At 40.4% G+C, this 23732-nt stretch overlaps 1 protein-coding gene and 1 long non-coding RNA gene across 21 annotated transcripts in view; one reads left to right on the plus strand and one right to left on the minus strand.

Annotated features, from left to right (window-relative positions):
- The window catches only part of LOC309379365, a 271748-nt gene that overhangs the window by 141666 nt on the left and 106350 nt on the right, over window positions 1-23732 (minus strand). The gene's annotated exons all lie outside the window — the stretch shown is intronic.
- RBFOX2 (RNA binding fox-1 homolog 2) overlaps window positions 1-23732 on the plus strand; it is a 174028-nt gene that overhangs the window by 32707 nt on the left and 117589 nt on the right. For 17 of the 20 annotated variants that reach the window (XR_014172420.1, XR_014172421.1, XR_014172422.1 and 14 more), the window contains exon 2: window positions 2597-2647. The exons of 1 other annotated variant lie outside the window; for it this stretch is intronic. Coding sequence is in view for 15 of the 19 variants with exons in the window: in XM_081928358.1 (XP_081784484.1) it covers window positions 2597-2647 (51 nt within the window). In the remaining 4 variants the exon portion in view is untranslated. Of the gene's footprint in view, window positions 1-2596; window positions 2648-21577; window positions 21778-22020; window positions 22043-23732 lie in introns of those variants that run through there. 2 more of the 20 variants (XM_081928368.1, XM_081928369.1) reach the window with 2 other exon arrangements.

The raw sequence follows: 23732 nt of genomic DNA on the forward strand, positions 1-23732 counted from the left end.
CTGAGAAGCCTTGTATACTGCTCTTTGGGCTCCCCCCCCTTTCCCCTGAAGGGAGGAGCTGGGGTTGCCATGGAGATTAGAACTTTGTGCAATAGCAGCATAGTTTAGAATTCCAGGAAGGAAGAGGGAGTGATGTCATCAGATCCCTGTTCACTACTGGTTTGTTTGCCTGAAATAAAGCAAGTTCAGTTAGTCATGGAGGAAATTGCATATATTTCTGAAAATTAACAATTGTATCCTGAAGCAATATTGTATGAATATTGTGAACAGAGAATATAAGCTTGCTTCCTTCTTTTTGAGACAGAGGCTGGGAACTGCGGCATGGAGGCTTTTCAGCTCCTTCTTTCCGCTGCAGCCCTGTATCCCGTGATATAATCCCTTGGAGGTTTAGAGCCTTAGGAAGCAGCACCCAGTGAAGTGCAAGGGGCAGCCAGCCCAGCAAAAAAGCAGCTGCAGTCTTCTCCCTATCCTTGCCATTTTTAAAGAAATGTCCTTTGGAAGAACATTTTATCTTGCAAGTGCACTCTCCCTTCAGAGGCCTCTCCCAGAATTCTCTGAGAGGAAGCAAAGCTTTTCCCACCAAAATTAATGGTGTTGGATACATGAGTCTGCTTTCTCAAAAGAGCTGAAGAAAATGGGCATGACAAGGCCTGGGACTCTTCCAATGGAACTTTAGCACTTATTGTCTCTTTTATGAATAAAAATGTACATACCCAAAAAAACACACACCCTGCTGAGCAAGTGAGATGGTAGCTGGAATGTAATTTGCAAAGTACAGTGGTACCTCAGGTTACATACGCTTCAGGTTACAGACTCCGCTAACCCAGAAATAGTGCTTCAGGTTAAGAACTTTGCTTCAGGATGAGAACAGAAATTGGGCTCCGATGGCACGGCAGCAGCAGGAGGCTCCATTAGCTAAAGCGGTGCTTCAGGTTAAGAACAGTTTCAGTTTAAGTACGGACCTCCGGAAGGAATTAAGTACTTAACCTGAGGTACCACTGTACTTACTTAGTGGAGCTCTAATTTGACCAGGTAGTTTAGGTTTATTCTATGAAGTCCATTAGGACTTGGTGAGCATCAATGCCTTTGGAGCAGCCCTGTTTAAGTTTATAGATTCTCACATCTCACAGCTGAACAGGTATATAATGAAGGACAGTATGTTGCTACAATATAAAAAGTAACTGAAATGGATTAAGAAAAGGAAAATAAAACAAGGACCAGCGAGGTAGACTCTGGTCGCCTTTTAATTATATGAAACAGAACTCGATGTAGAACAGTGTGAAGCTTTTCACTAAGCATAGTGAATTTATGAGCATAGGTTTATGCTGTATCTTTCATGACATTTTATATAATTTAATATTGTTGTATATTAAGAGTAAGATTTTAGCGAATGTGGAAAAACCGTGTGGGAATGATTAGTGCAGTCAATGTAAAATCTTGCATGTAGCAAACTTTAAATCTCTCTGCCCTTGTTTCTCTCCCTCTTTCCCCTTTTATATAGGAGAGATCAAATAAATAGAAATGCCCTTTAGCAGTAAAGAAAGCAAATAAATATCCCATGGCAGTCTGATTTCACTCTAACTGAATTCCTCTGTAAATGGCTGCTTGTATGCTTGTAACAGTGGCTGAAATACAATTCAGCTTTGGCAGAAGTGAGCCAGGAGGGAATTGAAGTTAACTGTGGCATTGTCTTGTAGGCTGTGTGATTGTTGTTGGAAGGCAACCTGTTTCTGCTGTTCGCTGTGTGTGGTGTGTTTCTTTGCCCCTGAAGAGCAAGGAGAATTACATGTTCAAATGGTTAATGTTGCCATTTCCTCTGCTTTCCCTCTGTGAAAGTTTCCTTGAGGGTATGCAGTGGAGTGGGTTTTGCTTTGGGCTGCCCTTCTGCTTCCTTTTTCCTTTTGGGATCCCCTACTGACTGGCAGGGATTTTCTCTGTACTAGGTATAAAAGGATTGTTCTGCTGCCCTCCTAGGAGTTTAACTCTTTGTAACAGTTTCTCACCCTGCTTCCTTTCGCTTCCCACAATAGCAATTCCTGTAGAGAATAATTATTCAACAAGAGACACCAGCAAGTTGCTGACCTGTAAAATTGGCAGCACCAGAGACTTCCTGGGGAAACACCACTGCTGCCAGGAACTTCCCCCTTTCCCCATTGAGTGTGAGATTCAATTAGTGTTACAGCAGAAGTAGCAAGGAGATTGGAAATCATGTAGAACCCATTTTTAATGGGGGGGGGACCCATTTTCTCTTGGACTTCATTCGACTTAAAATATTTAACTGATAGCCTTTAAATGCCCACTTTTCTCCTTCTTGCCTAAGTAAGGTGAAGGTTTTTGCTGTCTCTTGTCACTTATTGTTCAGCAATATTCCCAACTGTCTAAAATGCAGTATGAACTTTTGTTCTTGAAACTGCTGGAACAGCCAGATGTCACTTGACATTGTCATGAAGACATGTGCATATGCTGCTATAGAGGCAAAGTGTTATTTATCTGTTCCCTTTCTATATTATTATAGGTTTTGTCTTCTTTTTTTCTTAATAGAGAGCCTCTCTTTTCCTACATTTTATCAAAATGGATAATATCTGCTTTCTTGCAGAATGAGCCTCTGACTGCCAGTTATCATGGGTATCCAGGAAGAGACAGTCAGGTAAGAGTTACTTTTGTTCCCCTTCAACACTGTTGCTTGCTATCCCTATATAAAGAGTGTTTTGTCAGGGTTTGTGATTTTAATATTCCAAGGGGTGGACAGTAGCTCCATAAGAGGAAAAAGGGAATGGCTGGCTTTTCCTTCACATGGATCAGGTCTTTGAACCCATGTCCTTTCTGGGCTTCTGAAAGTACACCGTAGCAGAATGTACTTCTTTGCTGACTAGAGAACAGGAGTGAAGACAGCTACCAACACCATTGCTGGGATAATGATGACATGAGAAACTGTGACCATGAATGTGGAAGTAAGTAACTATGTGCTATGGCAAGGGGGATGTATTTCCGCTTGGTTGTGAGATGGGGAAGCCTTGCAAGAAGGTGAAGTGGAACAAGATGCTCCAGTAACTGCCTAAGAAAGAGTGGGAATGAAGTAAGCAGCTGCTCAACAAGGAGTCTTTCTGGAGCTCCTGGGGCAGCTGTAGAGGATCCTGGTGTAGAGATGGGATGCTGGTGATAAATGAAGCTCCTTCCCTCTAGCTGAGGTTTCTTCCTTGATTAGCATGATGGATCATTTTATTTGGCCAAAAGGTAACCCATCATGTTTATGGAATATCATCATTTGGCCTATGGCTGATTGAACATCAGGACAAGTTACTGTGTACAGTGCTACCTCAGGTTAAGTACTTAATTCATTCCAGAGGTCCGTACTTAACCTGAAACTGTTCTTAACCTGAAGCACCACTTTAGCTAATAGGGCCTCCTGCTTTTGCCGTGCCGCCAGAGCCCGATTTCTGTTCTTATCTTGAAGCAAAGTTCTTAACCTGAAACACTATTTCTGGGTTAGCGGAGTCTGTAACCTGAAGCGTATGTAACCCGAGGTATTCTAGTCCAGCAACAGCAAGAATTTCAGGTGAACCTGTCCATGAAATATGCTGGTGCCCAACCTGGATAGCAGCAAACAATTCTGCATTGATTTTCAGTTGTGAATTGACTTGTGAGATTTGATTCCACATTGAATTCGGAGGAGGCTCTCGGTTCCTCACATTCCCAGAGCATAGCATTCAACAAATTCCCCTGACACCTCAAGAATGTGGAAAGACTGCCTTTGATTAACCCAAGGGACTCTCTGATGCTGTTCAGGTGCAACAGCAACTTTCCAGTGATTGATTGGTACCCCCCCCCCGAGTATGCCTTAGCTTACATAGATTTTGATACTGCCTGTCGTATCAGAGAAGACCTCTTGAAACATGTCAAATGGCTTAGAGGCCATCCCAGGCATGGGACTTCAGATTAACCTCCAGAAAAAGGACACTGAGTTCATACAGCTGAAATATTTGGACCCTGCAGCAGAAGGAGGCACTCTTGAGTCTTCATAGCGCTTCTATGAACAAAGAATGTCCTATAGGGCCACCTGGAAGAATACCATGTTGAGGATTGTATGCCAGCAATTCCTATGAAAATGATAGGAAAGAATGCTGCTGTCATTGTGATTTGCTGCCATTGCCAAGGCAACAGCTTAAGATAACCAGCACATAAAGACAGGAAATGGTGATGCCCATCACTATGATGATGGGAATGCTTTCTTGCATGTCTGCAGGATGGAGCTAGGCAAGGGAAGCAAGAGCTTGGAAGCACTAGGTGGCTAGCCACTGAGACTCCCTGGAGCTTTAAAGTTATTGCGTTATTGTTCTGAGTCATCTGGAAGATGACAACGGTGACACAGAAGTAAAATCCCATTTGTTAAGCAGTTCATGCCGGCTTTTCACTGATGGCTGCCATAACACTAGCTTTTCTATGTAAAATGTATTTTTAAATTTTAAATAAGAGAACTTGGAGCTTTCTGCCAGTACTTACTCCTAATAATTTTAGATGCTTTTCACATAACCCTCAGGCTTATATTTTAGGGCTGTATATCATGGCATGGAAAAGGGAAAGGGGAATAGAGACTAAATGTGACACATGGCTGTAGGAAAAGGTAAAAATTAAAAAAGAATGGTGAAAGATGGGGGACAGGATTTTAAAAAATGGTGAAGGAAGTGTCAGTGTTGTTGAAAGTAAAGTCACAACACTTGAAATAGACTACCTGAACCAGTGAGGGTTGATAGAAAGGCAGCCTGTTCTCCTTTAAAAAAAACCATCTACCCAGCTAAATAGCTACATCATTTAACTCCTTGCTGATTCCTCCTTAACTACCTGTTGATAAATAGATTGTTTACTCAGGCTTCACTTCCTTCCTGCTTCTTCTCCAAGTTTAGTCAGTATGAGATAAAATGTATTTGTGTTAACTTCCTGGCTCCATGTGAGCTCCATGTAAAACCTATATTAGAATGGTTTGGTTTGCCTTGAATAATAAACCTTGAAAATTTATTAATCCTTTCAACCAGCAGGCTTACCAGATGGTTTATTCCTGCAAAAATGCTGCAGTATCTTTACCAAACTCCAACAAATGTGACATTAAAATACTAACTAAATCATATAGTTTGTAGGTGAGGGACAAAGCACAACTACTTAGTGACTGGTATTATTACTCTAGTGGCAGGAGTGTATTCATAGTCAAGTGAGTAGTAATTAACAGAAAGAATGGTCAAAGTACGGAGAGCTTGTCTAATGCTGATTAATGTGTATATACCCCCTGTCAAAAAAAACCCACGATGAATGTATTTGGACAGAATTAGAGAGCTATATAGAATTCCTCGAATCCTCTTATCCTGCAGCACTGCTTATCATTGGAGGAGACTTCACCGCATGTATGGGTGTTAACGATGTTAACTTATACACCCGTTATAATCTTTTATTGTCCATTCCGGGTCACCCAACCACTGCCACAGTGTCCTTTCTCTTGGCAGATCAAGATGAGGAGGTGGCAGCACAGGTTGCAAGGTTTTTAGCTGGGGCAATTAGAATAAGATCCACTATTTGACTATTGATTCAAAACCCTAAAATGTATTTTATATAATTGACTTTTTATTTCTATTCTTTGTATATCATATTGTTGTTTTATTGCTATGGCTGATGGCTAACGCAAATAAAGATTGATTCATTCATTCACTCACTCACTCACTCACTCACTCACTCACTCATTCAAAGAATGGTTGTAACTTGGAGAAGAACAATTCCTTGATTAAAGGTTCTCTCAGATACAGCCAGTTATTGAAAATAGTGTGTCCACAACCAGTGCATCTTATTGTCACTCTGATTAATGTTGCTGTTGTATATTGAGTGGAGCTGTATCTCCCCATGTTATAACAGACAAATTCTGGGAGTCAGATTGACAAATTGTAATTTGAAAAGGTATGGTTAAAAAACCCCAACAACTACTGTTTTACTGTATAGAAGACCTTTAAACAGTATATCAACTTTTGAAGTCTGTTCTGGAATCTTACTACCATAAGCAAATGTCTGGTTTCCCAATATCATGGGGATTCTGAGTCTGTTCCATGTATATGATCCAAGAAGCAGAACTGAAGACTTGTAGTTAAAACCGTAGTTTGATGAATAATGTGTGTGAAGAGTGACTCCAAGTAAGAAAGTTGAAAATTATTATAGTTAAATGCCAGGTGTTCACTATGATAGCCTAAGAATTATTTAGAAATGTACTGAATAATCTTATGTAGTAAATGCTATGTAAGAGAACAATAGGAACTCTTGAGTAACAGATGTATATAAGAGCTTAAGAATTGTCTGTCTGTCTGAATGAAACCCAAAGTCCATCTGTTCCCAGTATTCTGTTTTCAGCTGTTGCCAGACACAGGGGTAGGGAATAGAGATTCTCTTCTCTCATTTCTCTCATCATATGGAAAACAGAGGTCTCATGCCTCTGAACATGGAGGCTCTGGTTTTTTTTTAGCTTTTTCTCATTAATAGTTTATGTAATGTTTTATTTTGGAATGTTGTATTTGATGTTTCAAAACCACTTTTGAGATTTTTTTCTGAAGAACATAAAGTGGTATAGAAATAATAATAATAATAATAATAATAATAATAATAATAATAATAATAATAATATAAATAATAATAATAATGGGAGGGCCTTCTTGATGGTGGCTCCCTGATTATGAAATTTTCTCACTAGAGAGACTTGCCTAATACCCCTCATTGAGAGCAAGGACTTTTCTGTTTTGTTCTAGTCTCCCAGGTCCTTTAATATTATTTTAATATCCTGTTGTTATTCTTTATTAATCACCCTATAACCTGGCTATCTGGACAATGTACAATGGAAGCTGAAAGCATGATAGCTGTAATTACAATGATAAAAGGTAACAACGTATGTAATATAAAAAATGCCACAACAGAATCCAACACAGGACACGATTTAAAAAGCTAGTAACTACATTCAAATTCACCTTGTTGTATGCAGAGTTAAAAACTTCTCTTAACTGCTAAAAACGTAAGAGCTGAGAGCAACACCACGCAATAAAAACAGAGACATTTTATCTGTATCAGCCTTACATTCTGCAGAAGTAACTTCACTTTTAAATGTCACTTTCCAAGTTGATCCACTTTATACAGAAATATTTTTCATGTCTTTTACGGGTCCGACGTTGACTGGCCTTGAGGTGCATTTAGTCTCACTTGACTCTTATGTGGATTCATTTCAGTCTTGGCTTTCATTAACAAGGTTTCAAAGCTTTTAACTAATCTCATTGGGAGCTTCTAATATGATAGCAAGTTCTCAGTAGCCACAGGAGAGATCTGATGGGATATAGATAGCCATATGTAATCTATCACTAGGTCTTGTACCATGTGGGTGGAGTGCAGCAGACCGAGTTATCTTAAATTAGCTCTGTATTAGATGAAAATGTGAATTAAGGTAGTTATGTTTTTTCAGAGCTCCCTGTCTTTCTTTCGCAGCAGGAAGCTTATCAGGAATACCATATATCATACCAGATTTACTTGCTTTTTCAAGTGCAAGTATAGGTTTGGGAAACATACCTGCCCACATTTCCCCCTAAGGTAAATTAATTTTGAACAAAACTTTTATATGCATTGTTGGTCAGGTTTGTACGGCCATTTTATTAATTTTTTTAAAAGGCCTCCAGCTGTGTTACCACCAGGGACCCCAGAACTTGGAGCTTTCATTTTTTCAAAAGCAATTTTCTAGCCCTCCTAGAAAGTTATGAAGCAAAATGTGCAGGCACCCTTCAAAGTTAATATCTGGGAAAGGAGCCAGAGCCTCTGCTCCCACCTGTCAGAGTTTTCAGCCACTGAATGAGTCAGAGATGCAGTTGATAAAAGAGTTGCTTGGACGCCAGGCAATAGGAATCTGTGGGGTCATAAAGAGATGTTGTTTCTCCCGCTTTTCTGCTTTTCTCTTATTTTCTAGTCTTTCAACACACACATTTGCTTCTCTTACTTGTTGTTTTGCTGCCTGCCAGCTACATGGAGCAGTTGTCAGGCAGCAACTTGAGAGATCTTTTTTTAAAAAACAACAACAGCAACAACCCACATGTGTCAATTGAAGTGAGGGAAGAAGCACAGGAATCACATATCACTTGTTTTGCTGCCTGCTGGCTATTTGGGAAGTTGACAGGCAGCTGCTTGAGATTTTTTTTGAATTGGGGGTGGCGAGGGAAGAAACGTGGGGATCTTCTTATCGCTTCTGTGTTTGTTTTGTTGCCTGTTGACAAGGGCCTCAGTTGAATATTGGTGGGGTTTCTTTTGCATGGGCAGGGGGAAGTTATGGCAATCCTTTTGTTTCTGCTGTATGCCTTACAGCAGGGATTGTTTCAAAGTTGTTTTGGGGGGAACCAAACCAGTGCAGAGGCACCATCATTATTAATACAACCTTTCCCTTGATAGTTCTGAAGTTGTTTTGGGGAGGGGTGTTTGAGAGGAACATTGTGTTAACATTGGCCAACAGCAGGAATTGTTTCCAAGGATGCTTGGGGAGGGAAGAGCAACAGCAGAAACCTTACTATCCTGTCCTCAAACTCATCTAATTTAGAGAAGCCTGTAGATTACATTGACCCTCCAACATCACACTAGTCTGGGCCAGTATTGTTCAACTATTTCTCTGATAAGTTTTTAATGTATTTCCTGTGTATTTTCCCTTATATTTCTGATCCTTTCCATTCCACAAAGATAGTGAACAAAATAAGATAGAACTACTAACCAGCCAGTCATATCTTTGCATGGCTGCTGCTGTAATTCAAAATTATCCCTGGGTTTGATTATCTTTTGTTTTCCAGCTGTAATCTATGGCAGCACATCAGCAACAGATAACATAACAACCAATACTTAACAGTGTCCCCCCTCCCCCCAAAAAAGAAAAGGATCAACCCCCCCCCAATATTTTTGAACTGTTTTATGTTCCCATCTCATTCATTTTACTGCCTTTTTGGAGGTAGCAGCCATTTTTTGTTAAATCACATGCATGGCAACAGCCATTTTGTGACTGGCCTCTTTCACACCTCAAAATTCCAGGCATGCTCCCAGATGCCCCAAAATTGGCAAAAGCAGGTTTATAAAAAAAATCAATTATGATTAAAATCAAGGGTAGCTAAAAAATAGGTAAAGCACATAGAACATTCTGGATGTCTTACGAAAGCTCTAGAAAGTCAAATGGAAGGTGTCAGCCTGATGTCAATAGTCAGGGAGTTCCAAATTTAAATTGATGTAATGTACAGTATCTATATATATCTATGTATCATCTATCTATGTATCATCTATCTATCATCTATGTATCATCTATCTTTAAAAAAACTCCCTTGTTTGCACATTCAGAGAAGTTAAAAGAGGAACATTGACAATATTTCAAAAATATTTAAATGACTTGGCATTCCTATTTGTAATGGTGGCTGTGAGTTAATAATGACATTTTGCCACTCACAATAAAGTGCAGCATTTTAAACTGTAAAAATGTCTTTTATTTAAACAGGCTTTTAGCCACTAAGATTATTGGTTTTTCTCTGCTGCTCTGGATTTCAGTCTGAACTAAATTATGTTTTAACTGGCTACCACCTTTTCATTTTTTATCTGCCATCAGCTATTTTTCTTTTGGTTTATTTTGAAGGTGCTTATTTATTTTGTATTAGAGTTTATAGTTAGGCCCCTTGACTTCTGCCTGGCTTTTAAATGTCCCCAACCCATAACTTCCAGAGACCAAATGATCTCAATTAGTGTAGCAATTGTGCAACACTGTTTTCTTCCCTACTGTAGTTTCTTCTACTCAAATGAAATCCAGTCTCACCAGCCTACTTCATTCTCTCCGCATAGTCATATTTTCCTTCCATCCTAATATCCTAATTTCATCCAATTTCAAAATATCTAAAACAGCATATTCACAATCATTCTGAGAGGCAGGTTATTGGCTACATTTTTTACGATGACAAGCAGGTTGAGAATCACTCATGTAATGGCCCTTGGGACATTGCAATCTAGAATAGTATTGCAGAAATACTACCATAAACATTACCTGGAGGAGGAAAAAAATGTTCCCTTCTGACTTGTAAACAAAAAGGCCAAGTGTAATAAAGTTAAATTCTCATTGTGGTTTGAAAATGCACTCTTAATAGATGAAAATACAATTCAAGTCTCCAGTTATATTAAGCAGAGAGTTGTATGTATTCATGACTGATTCACATGAACTTTAAAATGACTAGTACTGTACAAGGTAGTTGGTTATAAACATTTTCCTAGGAAGAGAAACTATATGAAACTTGATTTTCAATAGCTTAATTTGTTTTAAGGCCCTACTTGATTTAAAAGCTAGAGAATTTCTATATTGGAGGATGTATTAAAAACTTTTTGAGTAACCACATTTCTGTGTCTTTTCTATCTCTGAAGTTTGCTAAAATCTCAAAGTTGTCTTTCTCATTTTTGCAAAGAGGGTACCTTCAGTCTCACTATGAATGGTTAGCAATGGCAAGAATAGAACTTGGGCAGATGCTCTCCAGATTTATTTAGTTCTGTCCATGCCACATGCATTGCCTTACAATTTTTGTATGTGGTGCTTATTCTTGTAAACTGCAAATTCTGCTAGGTGATACCTCTTGACGTTTTGTTGTTAACCGAATTGAATACCCTCTAGTGGAGGAACCTTATGTATGCATGATACACAACAAATTTATAGGTCCATAGAAAGCAGCATTATACCAGATCATATTCTTGGTTCATCAAGTTCAGAACTGCCTATGCTGGCAGAAGCTCTCCAGGGTCTCAGGTAGTGCTTCCAACCCTAGCTGCACATGCCAGGGACTGAACCTTGAACCTGCAAATCAGCTACTCTACAGCCTTCCACAAGAAGAGTCGGTACTGTATGTGCATTGGATTTAAAATTGTTCTATATAAGTTTTATCGAATTCTGAAATTACTTTAAGGCGCTTCAAAGAAGCAATTAATAAATGAAATACAGTGGTACTTTGGTTCTCGAATGGCTTAGTTGTTGAACAAATCGGCTCCCGGATGCTGCAACCCTGGAAGTAAGTGTTCCGGCTTGCGAACGTTTTTCAGAAGCCAAACATCCAACGTGGCTTCCGCTTGAGTGCAGGAAGCTCCTGCAGCCAATTGGAAGCCATGCCTTGGTTTTCGAATGGTTTCGGGAGTCCCAGAATGCCTTGGTTTTCGAATGGTTTCGGGAGTCCCAGAATGGATTAAGTTCGAGAACCCAAGGTACCACTGTATATATATTTTTAAGAAAACAAAGAGACTGCCAGTTTCATGTCTCTGGTTCAGATGTCCATATCTAGTATTCTTAATAGTTAGGAAATTTTAGGTAGATATAAATCAGGCTCCTCAGGCTTAACCTGTGCTCCCAGTGTTCATTTATGCTTGTTTTGTCTTCCTACATTGGTCCTTTTACTTGGTTGGAAAACCCTTCATTTACTGCAAGAATCTAAAACATATTGAACTCTCCATATGACTGTACATTTCTAGATACAGAAAGATTCATAGAATTGTAGAGTTGGAAGGGACCCCGATGGTCATCAAATCCAACCCCCTGAAATGCAGGAATCTCAACACACAGTCCCCCATCCAATAGGAAACCATACTGGACCCTGCTTAGCTTTGCAAATGTGCCAGCAGTTTTATTGGTACACCATGAACTGTGCAATTGATTAAGGGCACAGTAGTGGCTGAGTTTTCAGTTTTAAAATCTCTTAGTTCCTATCTGGCCTACGTTTTGGGAAGTAAAAAGAAAGCACCTTGATCCCATGTCTCTTAAACGTTTGGAAAAGTGTAGATGCATTCTGTTGTGAATGGACTTCTATTTTCCACATGTCCAGAGCAATATTTGTGGTTGTGACTACTCTTTGCCATGAGAGGGCACTCATTGCACAGGAACTGCACAGGGTCTACTGGAAACAGACTCAGTTCTAAAATAGTCGTCTACAAGGATTCATGAGGGGGGAAACAAGGATTGTGCACAGTGGTAAATACAATAGTGTTATTTCTGCTCTGCAATAGTATATCTTGGCTATTGGTGGAGGGCAGGAATATGCTAATAACGTTGGGTGGCTGCTTATGTGATAGGGTAAAGGTAAAGGTAAAGGTACTCCTGACCATTAGATCCAGTTGCGAATGACTCTGGGGTTGTGGTGCTCATATCGCTTTATAAGCCGAGGGTGTTTGTCCACAGACAGCTTCCGGGTCATGTGGCCAGCATGACTAAGCCGCTTCTGGCGAACCAGAGCAGCGCATGGAAACGCCGTTTACCTCCCCGGTGGAGTGGTACCTATTTATCTGCTTGCACTTTGACGTGCTTTCGAACTGCTAGGTGGGCAGGAGCAGGGACCAAGCAATGGGAGCTCACCGCATCGCGGGGATTCGAACCGCCGATGTGACTGGCAAGCCCTAGGCTCAGTGGTTTAGACCACAGTGCCACCCGCGTCCCTGTGTGATAGGGTAGCAGCTGAATTTCGGAATGGGCACTAAAATTAGGTAGCCTAATAAATGTGTTTTGAGTTCATACAGAAAGAAAGAGTAGGGGTTTGGTGGAGTATTGAGTAAAATGAGTCTTACCTGTGGGAAATATGAGGGGGAAATGCTTGTATAGTGAAACATTACAAAATGCTGCTTTCCTAAAATGAGAGGAAAAGGTGCAACAGGCTCTTCTGTATCTTGTGTAGAGATGATGACTTGGAAACATTATTGTGGATTTATCATTGCCTAAATACATATTCATCCTCCCCATTACACCACATAACGGTTCTGGTGATTTATTTTTTTTATTTTTTTTTAGTGCTTTTAGGCAGCATCTGAGGAAAGCCAAAACTAGTTTCTATTGCAATAGCTGCATGTATAGTTGCGTTTTCTGTACATTAAGGATGCAAGTATACCCACTTCACTTGGATACTTAGGTGGTGCATGGCCAGTGGGAACCACTGATCTAGAGATATCTCTGTGAATAGAAATGTGTTACTGTTCATGCAAAGTAGCCCTTCCAAATCCAGTTTCCCAGATCTGCTTCAGTTCTCCCATGTCCTACCTTATGCCATTCCAGGGGGTCCGTCAACCCTCACAGGGTGCATATGGGACTGTAATGCGGGAAGTATTCCTCCCTCTCTTCCCTTGATCCAACCCATAGTGTTGTGCTATTCATACGAACAATAGGTTGGAGAACATAAAGTGTTTTTGAAACAAGTCTTCCGGCAATCTTAAAACAGTTGTTTGAATCTAAATTGCAGCAGTAATACTCTTTGGGATGAGTAAGCCTACAGTCTTCCATTGGAAATGACAAAGTTATATTAATGAAGGAATCTTGTAGCTGACATGTGTTTGTCCAGGTGCCTGGCAGCTGAGAGGACAGAGTGATGTCTTCATGACAGATGTCCTGTAGCCTCCTGTCTTATCTTTGTCTAATATAATATCCAAGGGAAATATCCAGTCCTCTGAATCTTGGCTTTTAAAAATTGTATGTGCTTCATAAGACAGGAGAATATGGTCCAAAGATAGCAATGTTGACAGTAAAATATAAAATACTTTTGAAATCTAAAGACACAGAAACAGCAAGGAAAATAGAAATAATAATTGTGGTAATGTTCATGTAATTTTTTTTTTTTAATGAATGCAACTCTTTTAACATTCTTTCTCCTTTAGCTTCTGCAGTATGCACAACACACGCACTCCAGACTTGCTGTTTTAAATCAGTTTCATCCATCTCTTTGGAAAAGGTTTTTTTTAATACTCAGCTTTATCGCTGGGTTGTTCAGGTCCATAAGGAACAGAACACTATCCTAAGATGACAATGTCGTCTGTCCCTCTAGCTGCGAAGGTAGTTTTGTGCTTAGTTGTCTGGCTTTGGAACTGGGAATCCCCACACTGAATGCCATCTCAGTTTATCTAAAATATTCTAGCCAGCCATAGCATCCCAGTTAGGATTTAGCAGCTTTTGCTTGTTGAGCTAACACAATTGCAACCAATGGACTCTGTCAGTCTGCTGGATAAGCAAATAGAAGGAATTGGGAAGAAATTCCCTATTACCATCACACACTGCAGAGCATATGGCACTCCATTATAAAGCAAGAACAACAGAAATTTACAACTCCTGTTTGTTTCTCACCCATCATATCTCAGGGGTGCTGGGCAGCTAATGATTTACAAAAAATCAACAAAGTTTCCTGTCTTGGAGCCACCTAGTAAGGCCAAGATAGTTGGAATTGGAGAAAGACAGCAAATTGTAAAGTTCTTTCTCCTCTATTCTGACTGTAATTTCTTAGAAAACTCAGTGACTTAACGTGGCCCTCCTTCACACTTGAGAAGCCAGATCTTTCCCCATAAAAGAGCAATTTATCGTCTCTGCTCTGTCCCCTTTTCACAATTCCTGGATACAGTGGGATTCTCGTGCTTTTCTGTAAGGAGTAGCAGTTCAGCCTTCCTGCTAGCACTAGGATGAATACAGAGGAGGAATGAGACAATAAAAACTCCCCAGATTTTTCCACTATTCTGGCAGCAACCTGTAGAGCAGTAATAATAGTTTGGTAGCTTCTTATTGGAACAGAAGCTGGAATCTTCTTCCATTGCAGATGGCTCAAGTCTGTGTTGAAGACTTGTGTTCATTTAAAGTATCAGCTGTTCCTTTTTAATTGGAATGCATTTTTTGCTCCGCAGATTAAACATTTTGTTAGGGTGATATGGGTGGGTTTATATTCCATAGACTGTGGTCTAAAGCACTAATTTTCTGGCATTGGAAAAGTTCTTCCTTTGTGGCTAATATTAATTGCATGCTGGATTGTGTGCTGCAAAAAAGATGTAATTAGAGGATAACGGCTTTCTTTCTAACCAAGGTCAAAGTCTCTTTCTCCCAAAGCCTTTGGTAAAAGGAACAGAATCATCTGACAGCCTAAATGAAAACCTGAGCAGATGCCATTTTGCTATTTACCAAAGAGGGTCTTGTGACCTGTGCAGTCTTCCACCTTCCCTTTCAGGAACACAGCCAATCATAAACAAGTGACTTTAGTCACTGCCACCACCCACACAGAAGATAGCTTTTTCGTTCTTAACGGTTTTCAACTGTTTGAACTGTATCTGGCCCTTTATGGCGATGAACTGCTTTCTGTTGCCTAAAAAGTCCTAGGTTGCGCTTGCATTACTTTGTAGAGTGGCTTTTTGACAAGTGTGTGTGTGAGGACAGCTGTAAAATTATAACGGGGAAACTAAAATGTAACTGTCAGGTTATATCTCCTAGCCTTTTATCTTTCTTCCCTATTAGCAGCTTAGGAGCTTGGGGCACATGTCTTTACTTCTCTACAAAGCCTTAAAAGGAGCCATTTAACTTCTACATTTAGATAGTGTAGTCTAGACATCTTAAAGCCCCTTTGAGGTTTTTTGCTTGCTAAATGTTCAATTCCTTGCTCATAACGAGTGATATGGATATCTTTCATCAAAGTAGCATTTCTGTTGTGAAAATATCTCGGTTTCTCAACACTTGAAACATCAATGTGTTGTGACTTGGAAAATATAACCCCCTTCTGCAAGTAGTGCTTCTATTTCACTTACGCTGTTGGAATGTGGTTGTGCAAGTGTCATGAGTATCTAGTGGATACCTGTGTTACTTTTAATTAATGCTAGCACAGCTCTTTCCCTATATCTTGCCCTATAAACCTAATTGTTTAGAAGTTGAACAGTTCTCTGTAGTGCTTGACTGTAGTAAATCTTCTCCTCTTTTCTTTTCTTTTCTTTTCTTTCTGGCAAACAAAAAATGATACTGCAATCTCATACCAGTTCAATGCCTTTAAAGATTTGTGTTTTTATTTTGTCATTTGAAATTTGTTTTCTTCCTTTCTCAAGAGCAGAATTGCACGTTTCATTGAATAAAAGAATATATTATATTGATTGTAAAAATTCAGACTTCTACCTTCACTGTTCTATGTATTTGATAAATACCTGTTGTGTTTGTTTGAAATTTAACTTTGCAGGCAAATATATTCCTTTCTTTAAAGGGTTTCTCCTCTCCCTTTGGTCTGTGCAAATTCTTCCTCAGGCACCAGTCTTTCTTACTATTATGCCACTCTGTAAAATGCCATTTAAGTTTGAGAATTTTTTTTAATTAAAAAAAAATCAAGCAGTATATAAATGTTGTGAAATAAATAAATAACATAAATTTGATGTTACTATATAGATGAATTATGCATACTTTAAACCTGTGCAGGGTTGCTAACATAAATAAACTGACACTTTATTTCTACAACACTTCTGTAACCTATTGCGAAGACTAGATAAATGAATTTTGGAACATAATTCTTCCCTCCTTTCACCTCCATGTTCAAGGCTCATAAGGGTCCTTACAGAACACTTAATTCTAAGCTATGTGTAGTAAAAAGAATGACAATAACTCAATCTAATGTAGACTGAACATGTAGAATCTGTTGAAAATGGAATCAGCCAGGAATGAAAAGTTGTCCTCTACTCTTATAATGCTAATACAGTGGTACCTCGGGTTACGAACTTAATTCATTCCGGAGGTCTGTTCTTAACCTGAAACTGTTCTTAACCTGAGGTACCACTTTAGCTAATGGGGCCTCCCGCTGCTGCCGTGCTGCCGCCACACGATTTCTGGTCTCATCCTGGGGCAAAGTTCTTAACCCGAGGTATTACTTCCGAGTTAGTGGAGTTTGTAACCCGAAGTGTTTGTAACCTTAGGTGTTTGTAACCCAAGGTACCACTGTATCAGATTTGAGGCAGAAAAAGGAGAGGGTTGTGTTTCCTTCTAAATGACAACATGATTGCTAGCAAGGCTGGCCCAAGGTATTTTGGTGCCTGAGGCAGAATAACAAATGATACGCACCTTGAAACCAATGTACACAATATGCACTGCCAGCCAAGCTATTTTGGCATCTGAGGCAGAAAAATATCACAAACACCTGTGCCTGGCAGTGAAAATGTAGTAGTAACAACAACAACAACAACAACAACAACAACAACAACAACAACAACAACAACAACAACAACAACAACAACAGCAGCAGCTAGCTAGCTAGCTATTTGCTGCTTTTTCATGACACTCAAAATCTGCTGCCTGAGGTGGCTGCTTCACTCTGCCCAATGGGCAGGGCTATCCCTGACCCCTGACACTTATAAAGCATAGTGTCAGTAAACAAAAACAATAGATTTTGTATACCATCAACCAAGATGGTTCAGAAGCTGATTTTTAATTATGCATTAGATTTACATCCTGCTTTTCCTTCAAGCAACGCAGGATGGTGTACATTGTAGCCCCTCCGTCCAGAGTGAAGTAGGTTAAATTCAGGGGTTGTAATGGATGCTGTAGCATGTTGGAGATCATTTCACAATCGATGCAGTTGTGGAATAAAAGTGGAAACAGGATGAACTTATGACAAAGGTTGTGGAAGCAGCATGGTTAGAGGTTTTGTTATATAAGGCACTTGGCTTCACTGACTTACTCATTTATCAAGCTGAAATTTGTTACACTTACAATCCAAGCTACTCTGATTGCTAGCAAAATCTAAAATGGATACTTTTTTACATCTCTCCCAACATTTATGAAGTCTGCTTTGGTTTATCAGATTGTCCTCTATAACATGTAACACTATTTATCTGTGTCTTCTAGTGTATTTACCGTTGTATGGCCATATTCTTATCAGTGGGATTAATTTTTCTTCCGTGAAAGATTTGCTGGAAACTTCCCTCATAGAAAGACATTAATCTTCAAAGATGAAGGAACCTTTTTTTAAAAAAAAATAATAATAATCATGCATATATTTTTGCAAATGTAGTTGCTTTGTTTGCTTTTATTTACGTTACAGATGGCGCAGGGCTTTGTCACTTGTTCGGTGCCAGATGTACATTTTTTTTCCACAGAGGCCAAAAGTCTGCAATGTTGCCCCCTCCCCCCAATTGTGAATAAACTTTGATACAAACTAGTTTAAGAGGACATCTAGATTTAAGCTTTGGGCCCAAGCTCAGAAAAGCACGTGGGGATGTGCGTGTCTTGAAACAAAATTTTAAAATATACAGCTTTGTTACTCATTTCTCTGTTGCTTGCACACATACACCCATTGTGGGGTGGAGGATAGAGAGGCAAGGTGTGAGGAGCGGTGCAACAGTACAGTGGCGTAGCGTGGGGGGTGCAGGGCGGGCCGCCGCACCGGGCGCAACATCTGGGGGGGTGCGCTCGCACTCGCAGCTCTCTGCCCCTACCTGGCTCCACGGGTTAGGGGGCGCAAATCCACGGGTTAGGGGGTGCAAATTACTTGCCTTGCCCCGGGTGCTGACAACCCACGCTACGCCACTGCAACAGTATAATCCTCATACCCTTCATACATAGAGCAAACTCAGTTCTCTTGACTGTAGATCCTTATGTGGCCGAGGCAGCACCATCTGTGTGCAAGAGGAAGCAGATTTGAGGGAACCTCAAGGTCTCTTATGTTCCTCTTATGAAAGACCTTGAGGTCCCCTCAAACCTGCTTCCTCTTGTGTGCGGATGGTGCTGCCAATTGGATGCACATAATTCGGTTGTTGCCAGTATGTTCATACCCTAGTGCAGGTCTAAATTTAGTTGGAATAACAGTACCAATGATTGTATTTTTATAAGTGAATAGGAAGCAGCAGCATACTTCTCTTAATGGTTCATAATCTAGGCAGCAGAATTTAATCGCTGCTCATCTACTGATGAGCAGCAATTATATCCTGCTCAAAACTACTGTTTGAAGCAGCTCACACTGTTCTCCTGCGGGTGGACAGAAGTGCCTCCCTCTACCCCCTCACAATAGAAGTTCTAGCTGCTTCAAACAGTGCTTTTGAAAAGTGTTTTAAGGCAGTCCCCTTGCAAAGATAGAGTGACCGTTGCACTAGGCTACATTGGACTGCTTGGACTCAGTGTTTGCAAGTGATAGCCATGGGTGGGATTTCTCCACATCACTGCTCTTGCTTCCACCAAGCTGCTGCATTTTGCAAACATTAGCAGCGAAGTGGAGAAGCTCTGTTTGCTGGCCTCACTTGCAAACTCCACCCTTCTTTCCCCCTTCCCCCATCAGTGATGGGGAGGGAAGAAATTAGCAGTTTGGCAGCCCGATGCTCAACTTTTCAAAGCGCCATACATTGGGGCACGTCCCCTGTGGCATTGTTCCTGCTACATGTTAAGACCGTGTAGTATATATTAAAGGAGGCATTGTGGAAATTCCAGGTCATGTCTGACAAAGGAAGGATGTTTCAGGGTGCTTTAGGCAAACACACACACACACACACACACACACACACACACACACACACACACCCTTCCTTTGTAAGTGAAGGTTTCCCTTTTATGCTCAGTAAGCTGCTAATGCAAATACTCACCATCAATGCTGATCAAAGAGCGTGCACCTACTAGCAAGAATATCTATGCAATTTAATATGATATATTTTGGGGGTGGGGTTAACTTATGCCAAATGATGTTTGGGGGAATACTACCTGCTTTCAACCTTAGTCTATGCAAAAAAATATGAAGGATTGCTTCAGTCCCATCAGGTTGATACTACTTTTACAAGAAAAAGCGAGATCTTGTGTGTTACAGCACTTTCCTTACTTGTTGGCTTAGCGTTTCTTGATTTTCTTCTCAGTTTTGTTTTGTTCCAGGATGTCTTTTCTAATTATGAGGACTATAAAACCAGAACTGTTTGATGAATACATGGTGTTATCTCTACTATCTTTCTGATGAGTGACACTGGAATAGCTCAGTTGGTACAGCATGAGACTCTTAATCTTGGGGCTGTGGATTTGAGCCCAACATTGGGCAAAAGATTTCTGTATTGCAAGGGGTTGGACTAGATGACCCTTGTGGTCCCTTCCAACTCTACAATTCTATGATTAATATATCCTTATATCTGAGGCTCAGCATCAGATTTCTAGATTGCAGCCCTACTTTGAAGGAAACTGAAAAGCAAGTTTAAGAGCGCATTCAGAGTTCTTCTTAAAACATGTTCATGTACCACAAAACAACTATTAGAACAAGCCCACCCACCTACCCTTTCCAAAGACATTAGGTCAGATTATATTGGAGATTACATTGGAATACTTCCTCCCATAATGTGACCACTTTATCACAAGTCCACCACATGGGCTAATGTGAATCCAACATTGTGCAACACCCTTCAATAGCTTTTCCTTTATCAAGGCTGAAACTGATTTGAAGGGGTATTTCCCCACAGGGCTGCCAGTCTGCCTCTTCAATAGAAATTTGCCAGCCTGACTCTCACATAAGTCGCAGCCCATGTCCACCCGGCATAATATTTTATACAGTTTAGAGACCAGCTAATGTCCTTCCTTCCTGCTGAGCCCAAAAACCTTTTGAATAAAGTAAGTTCAAGCCATCCCTGGGTGGGCTTGAACTGCCAACTTTCTGGTTAACACACTAACCCATTGCTGTTTTGCATTTTATAAAATGCAGCGAAATGGAGCAGAAATTGCAGATAGGAGGCCAAGGTTTGAACAGGATTTGTTAGATTGTGCATATTTGCTATCTGGGGCCTTGCAATCAAAAGTATGTCTCCCTCTGAGGAGGGAAGCAAACCTGTTTCTCCTGTTTTCTGGAGCAGTAGTTTGAAATGGAATTAGTGAGATGAGGTGACACTTGTCCTTTGGGCACTGGGGATGGGATGGAAACAGTGTGCTACCAAAGGGCCTGTTGAATCTTGTCTTCCTGGTCCTGCTGTACACCTCAAGAATGAGTGTCTCCTTTTATGGCTCACTTCCGATAATCCTGTTGAAACTGTGGATTAAGACGTGAGCGCACACTGCAAGAGGCAGCTCTCCTCAACTACTTCTAAGCAGAGAAGATCCCAGGGCATTTGGAATCTGGTGTTCTCCTTAGAATTAAAAGCCAGCCCTGGTACTTACTTTCTTTTCTTTTTGGAAGGCTGAAAACCTTTTACCACAGAGTAATTTCTAAAGCAAAACGCAACCTTTTGTTTGTCTTTTGTATTCTCCTCTCATCGCGCCACAATGTTTTCCCCGTCCATCTCCCTTGGTAGCTCTAGGGCAGATTGCACAGACTATCCTCTTAGCTCTAAGACTCTTGTGGTTTGTTCTGTGCTTTAACCAGGTGAGTAGCAAATTCACAAATACATATCAGTAGTGAATTAAATAGCTTTTCTGTGGTGACTACTGTTGTGGACTGGGGTAGGCTCAGCTAGGGTGTAGCAACACCAGCAGACTGGGCCGTGTGCTCTGGGTTACTTTATAATTCCTGTATAGGGAGCTGGGCTTTAAAAGTGCTGGAGAGAAGATTTAGCTTCTACTGACCTAAGAGAGTGAGGTTTTCATTCACCTCAAAAGAAGCTTTCTTTTAAAGTAATTGCACTCCAGCATTAGGACCTGGCTTGTGTTTACTGCTGACCCCACCCTGCCTTGCCTTTTTCAAGAATCTGAAGCAGCAGCGATTGTGTTTTTAGAAGCAGTATGACAAGAGCGAAATTCCCCAGAGGCAAATGCAGAGTGTGAGCTGTATACACACCAGTACAGACAGACACACAGGGCTGGGAACTCCCAGAGAGAGGGAGGGAAAAACGTAAGCAGGAGAACCAAGTAAAGCAGGAGGGGGAGAGCTTTTAACTGACCTATTTTGATTCTTCTCCCATCCTCCACCCACCTACCCAAAAGCACCTTGGTGACCACACTTTGTTGACGCCTCCCTGGGATCCGCTCCCATCAACTGCTGGGTTGGAATTGCCCAGACTGACATGATGTACCTCTGGGTGAGTAGAGATCTGTGTGAGAGCTTACACGCTTTGCACATATAAGGAGTGGAAAGCTGAATATTCTGTTCAACCTTGTGCAGACTCCTCTTTTGGGCTTTGCTCTCTTTTTTTTCAGCCCCTCCATATGCCAGGTATTAGTTGGCCCCTATTTAAAAATATGGAGATGTGTAATTAAATTATTGTTGAGCACAGTGCTTTTGGTGGAGAGAGCAAGAGTGAATGAGCAGGAACTTTACGAACTGCCATATTCTGGCACCTGTAGGTAGGAGAGACAATTTTATTTTCTCCATAGGTGTCAAGCAGTGGGTATTTTGGTGTGACTGGTGGGTGCTACTAGCAAAGAAGGGGATTTGGCAACTGAAATGTAGATAATGATTGAATTCTAGCCAAGGAGGAAGTAATCAGAGGTAAATTGCAGTAGTTGTTGTGCATGTGGTCAGAGGCTGGATGCAAGGACACCTTGTCTACAGTGATAGAATTACCAGAATGGAACACACAAATGTGCAACCTTTCTTCAGTTAGTTGATGCTGAATTACATAGGCAGACTTGATTTGTTAGGGTAGATGGTTAAGTTATAAATAGATAATTCAATGCGATCTGCTCTTGTTTTTCAAAACAAGCTGAGTGGGGAATACCCTGTTCTCCAAACTTGGTCATTATTTCAGTGCGGCAATCTAAATTTTGTATCATGGAAGTTATGCTGCTTTCAAAATTAATTATGCGGTGTGTAATTTCCCCCTTGTGAAACATGTTAAGCATTGTTTAGCTTGTTATAAGTAGTCATAGAACTTCTGAGTCTTGGTATTGGTATTGAAGTAAAAATTACACATAGATATAAAGGTTTTCAAAGAGATTGCACAGACATTTAAAGCAAAGAAACTGAAAGGCACTAAGCAGAGTAGAATCTGAACGGAAGCCTGGTTTCTGGATCCAAATAAATTCTGGAATCACAAAAAAGCATAGTGTCAATGAATGTGATGCATGCCAGTGTAAATGTTTCCAACTTCTATAATTGATTCAGAACTCAGCATTTGGGTTTGTAGAACTTTACCTCACCCCCCTTTTTTTGCAAGGTGCAGTGGGAGGAGCAGAGCAAGAAAGGAACTGGAGGCCTCAGGTAGAGGCTTCAGGCTTGAGTTGTAGAAACATAAGATAGTGAAACTTTTCCTAGATATATTTCAGCCATTGGCTGCTTGGGTTGCCAGTTTTTTGTTTTACTAACCACTTCTCCTTTGCCTTTAAGTGGAACTTGATTTGTAGACTTCATGCTTATCAATCACCCTGATGCAAAAACCTAAAAAACTGCTAATTTATGCAGTTTTAGGCACTGCACCAGGAAACTCTCATCCTATTAGTTTGCTGTATACATGACTGCAACTATGAGGGCTAGAAATTTGCTATTGTTAATATAGTAGTTGAGATTCTCCATATTTATGTAGTAGTTGTCAGAACGTGTGAAGCTCATTATGAGTAGAAGTGGAGAACAATACCAGTCTTTACCACACTGCCTGTAACTTTATTTGGGCACAAAAAAGTCTGGCTTTGCTTTATAGTGTTCTGTAAAGTGTCACATGTATTGATGGTGCAATTTCAATAATCCAATAATGAGGAATCAGACCTGTGATCCATCTTATCTCTACATTTTGTCTTTTGTTGGTGGCTTCAGTTGTGTTGCATGACACTAGTGATACTAGTTCTCTATTGTTAGCGCCTGACACCAGGCTGACTTATACTGTCTGCCTGTACTTCAATGCTGAGCTACCTGTCTGGGTAGCAAAGGATGCAAAGAACTGCTTGCGTAGGCCATTGGAAAGTTTGATGGTGATTTCTTTGAACAGTAAATCCCAATATCATATTGCAAACTGGCTTTCAAACTTCTTAGTTTTAGAAGTAAATTTCCACTTGTAAAGAAATCCCACCCACAACCACCCCTGGGTGGGCTCGAATCACC

Source organism: Podarcis melisellensis (genome assembly GCF_964234715.1).
Source record: "Podarcis melisellensis genome assembly, chromosome: 10".
NCBI lineage: Eukaryota > Metazoa > Chordata > Lepidosauria > Squamata > Lacertidae > Podarcis > Podarcis melisellensis.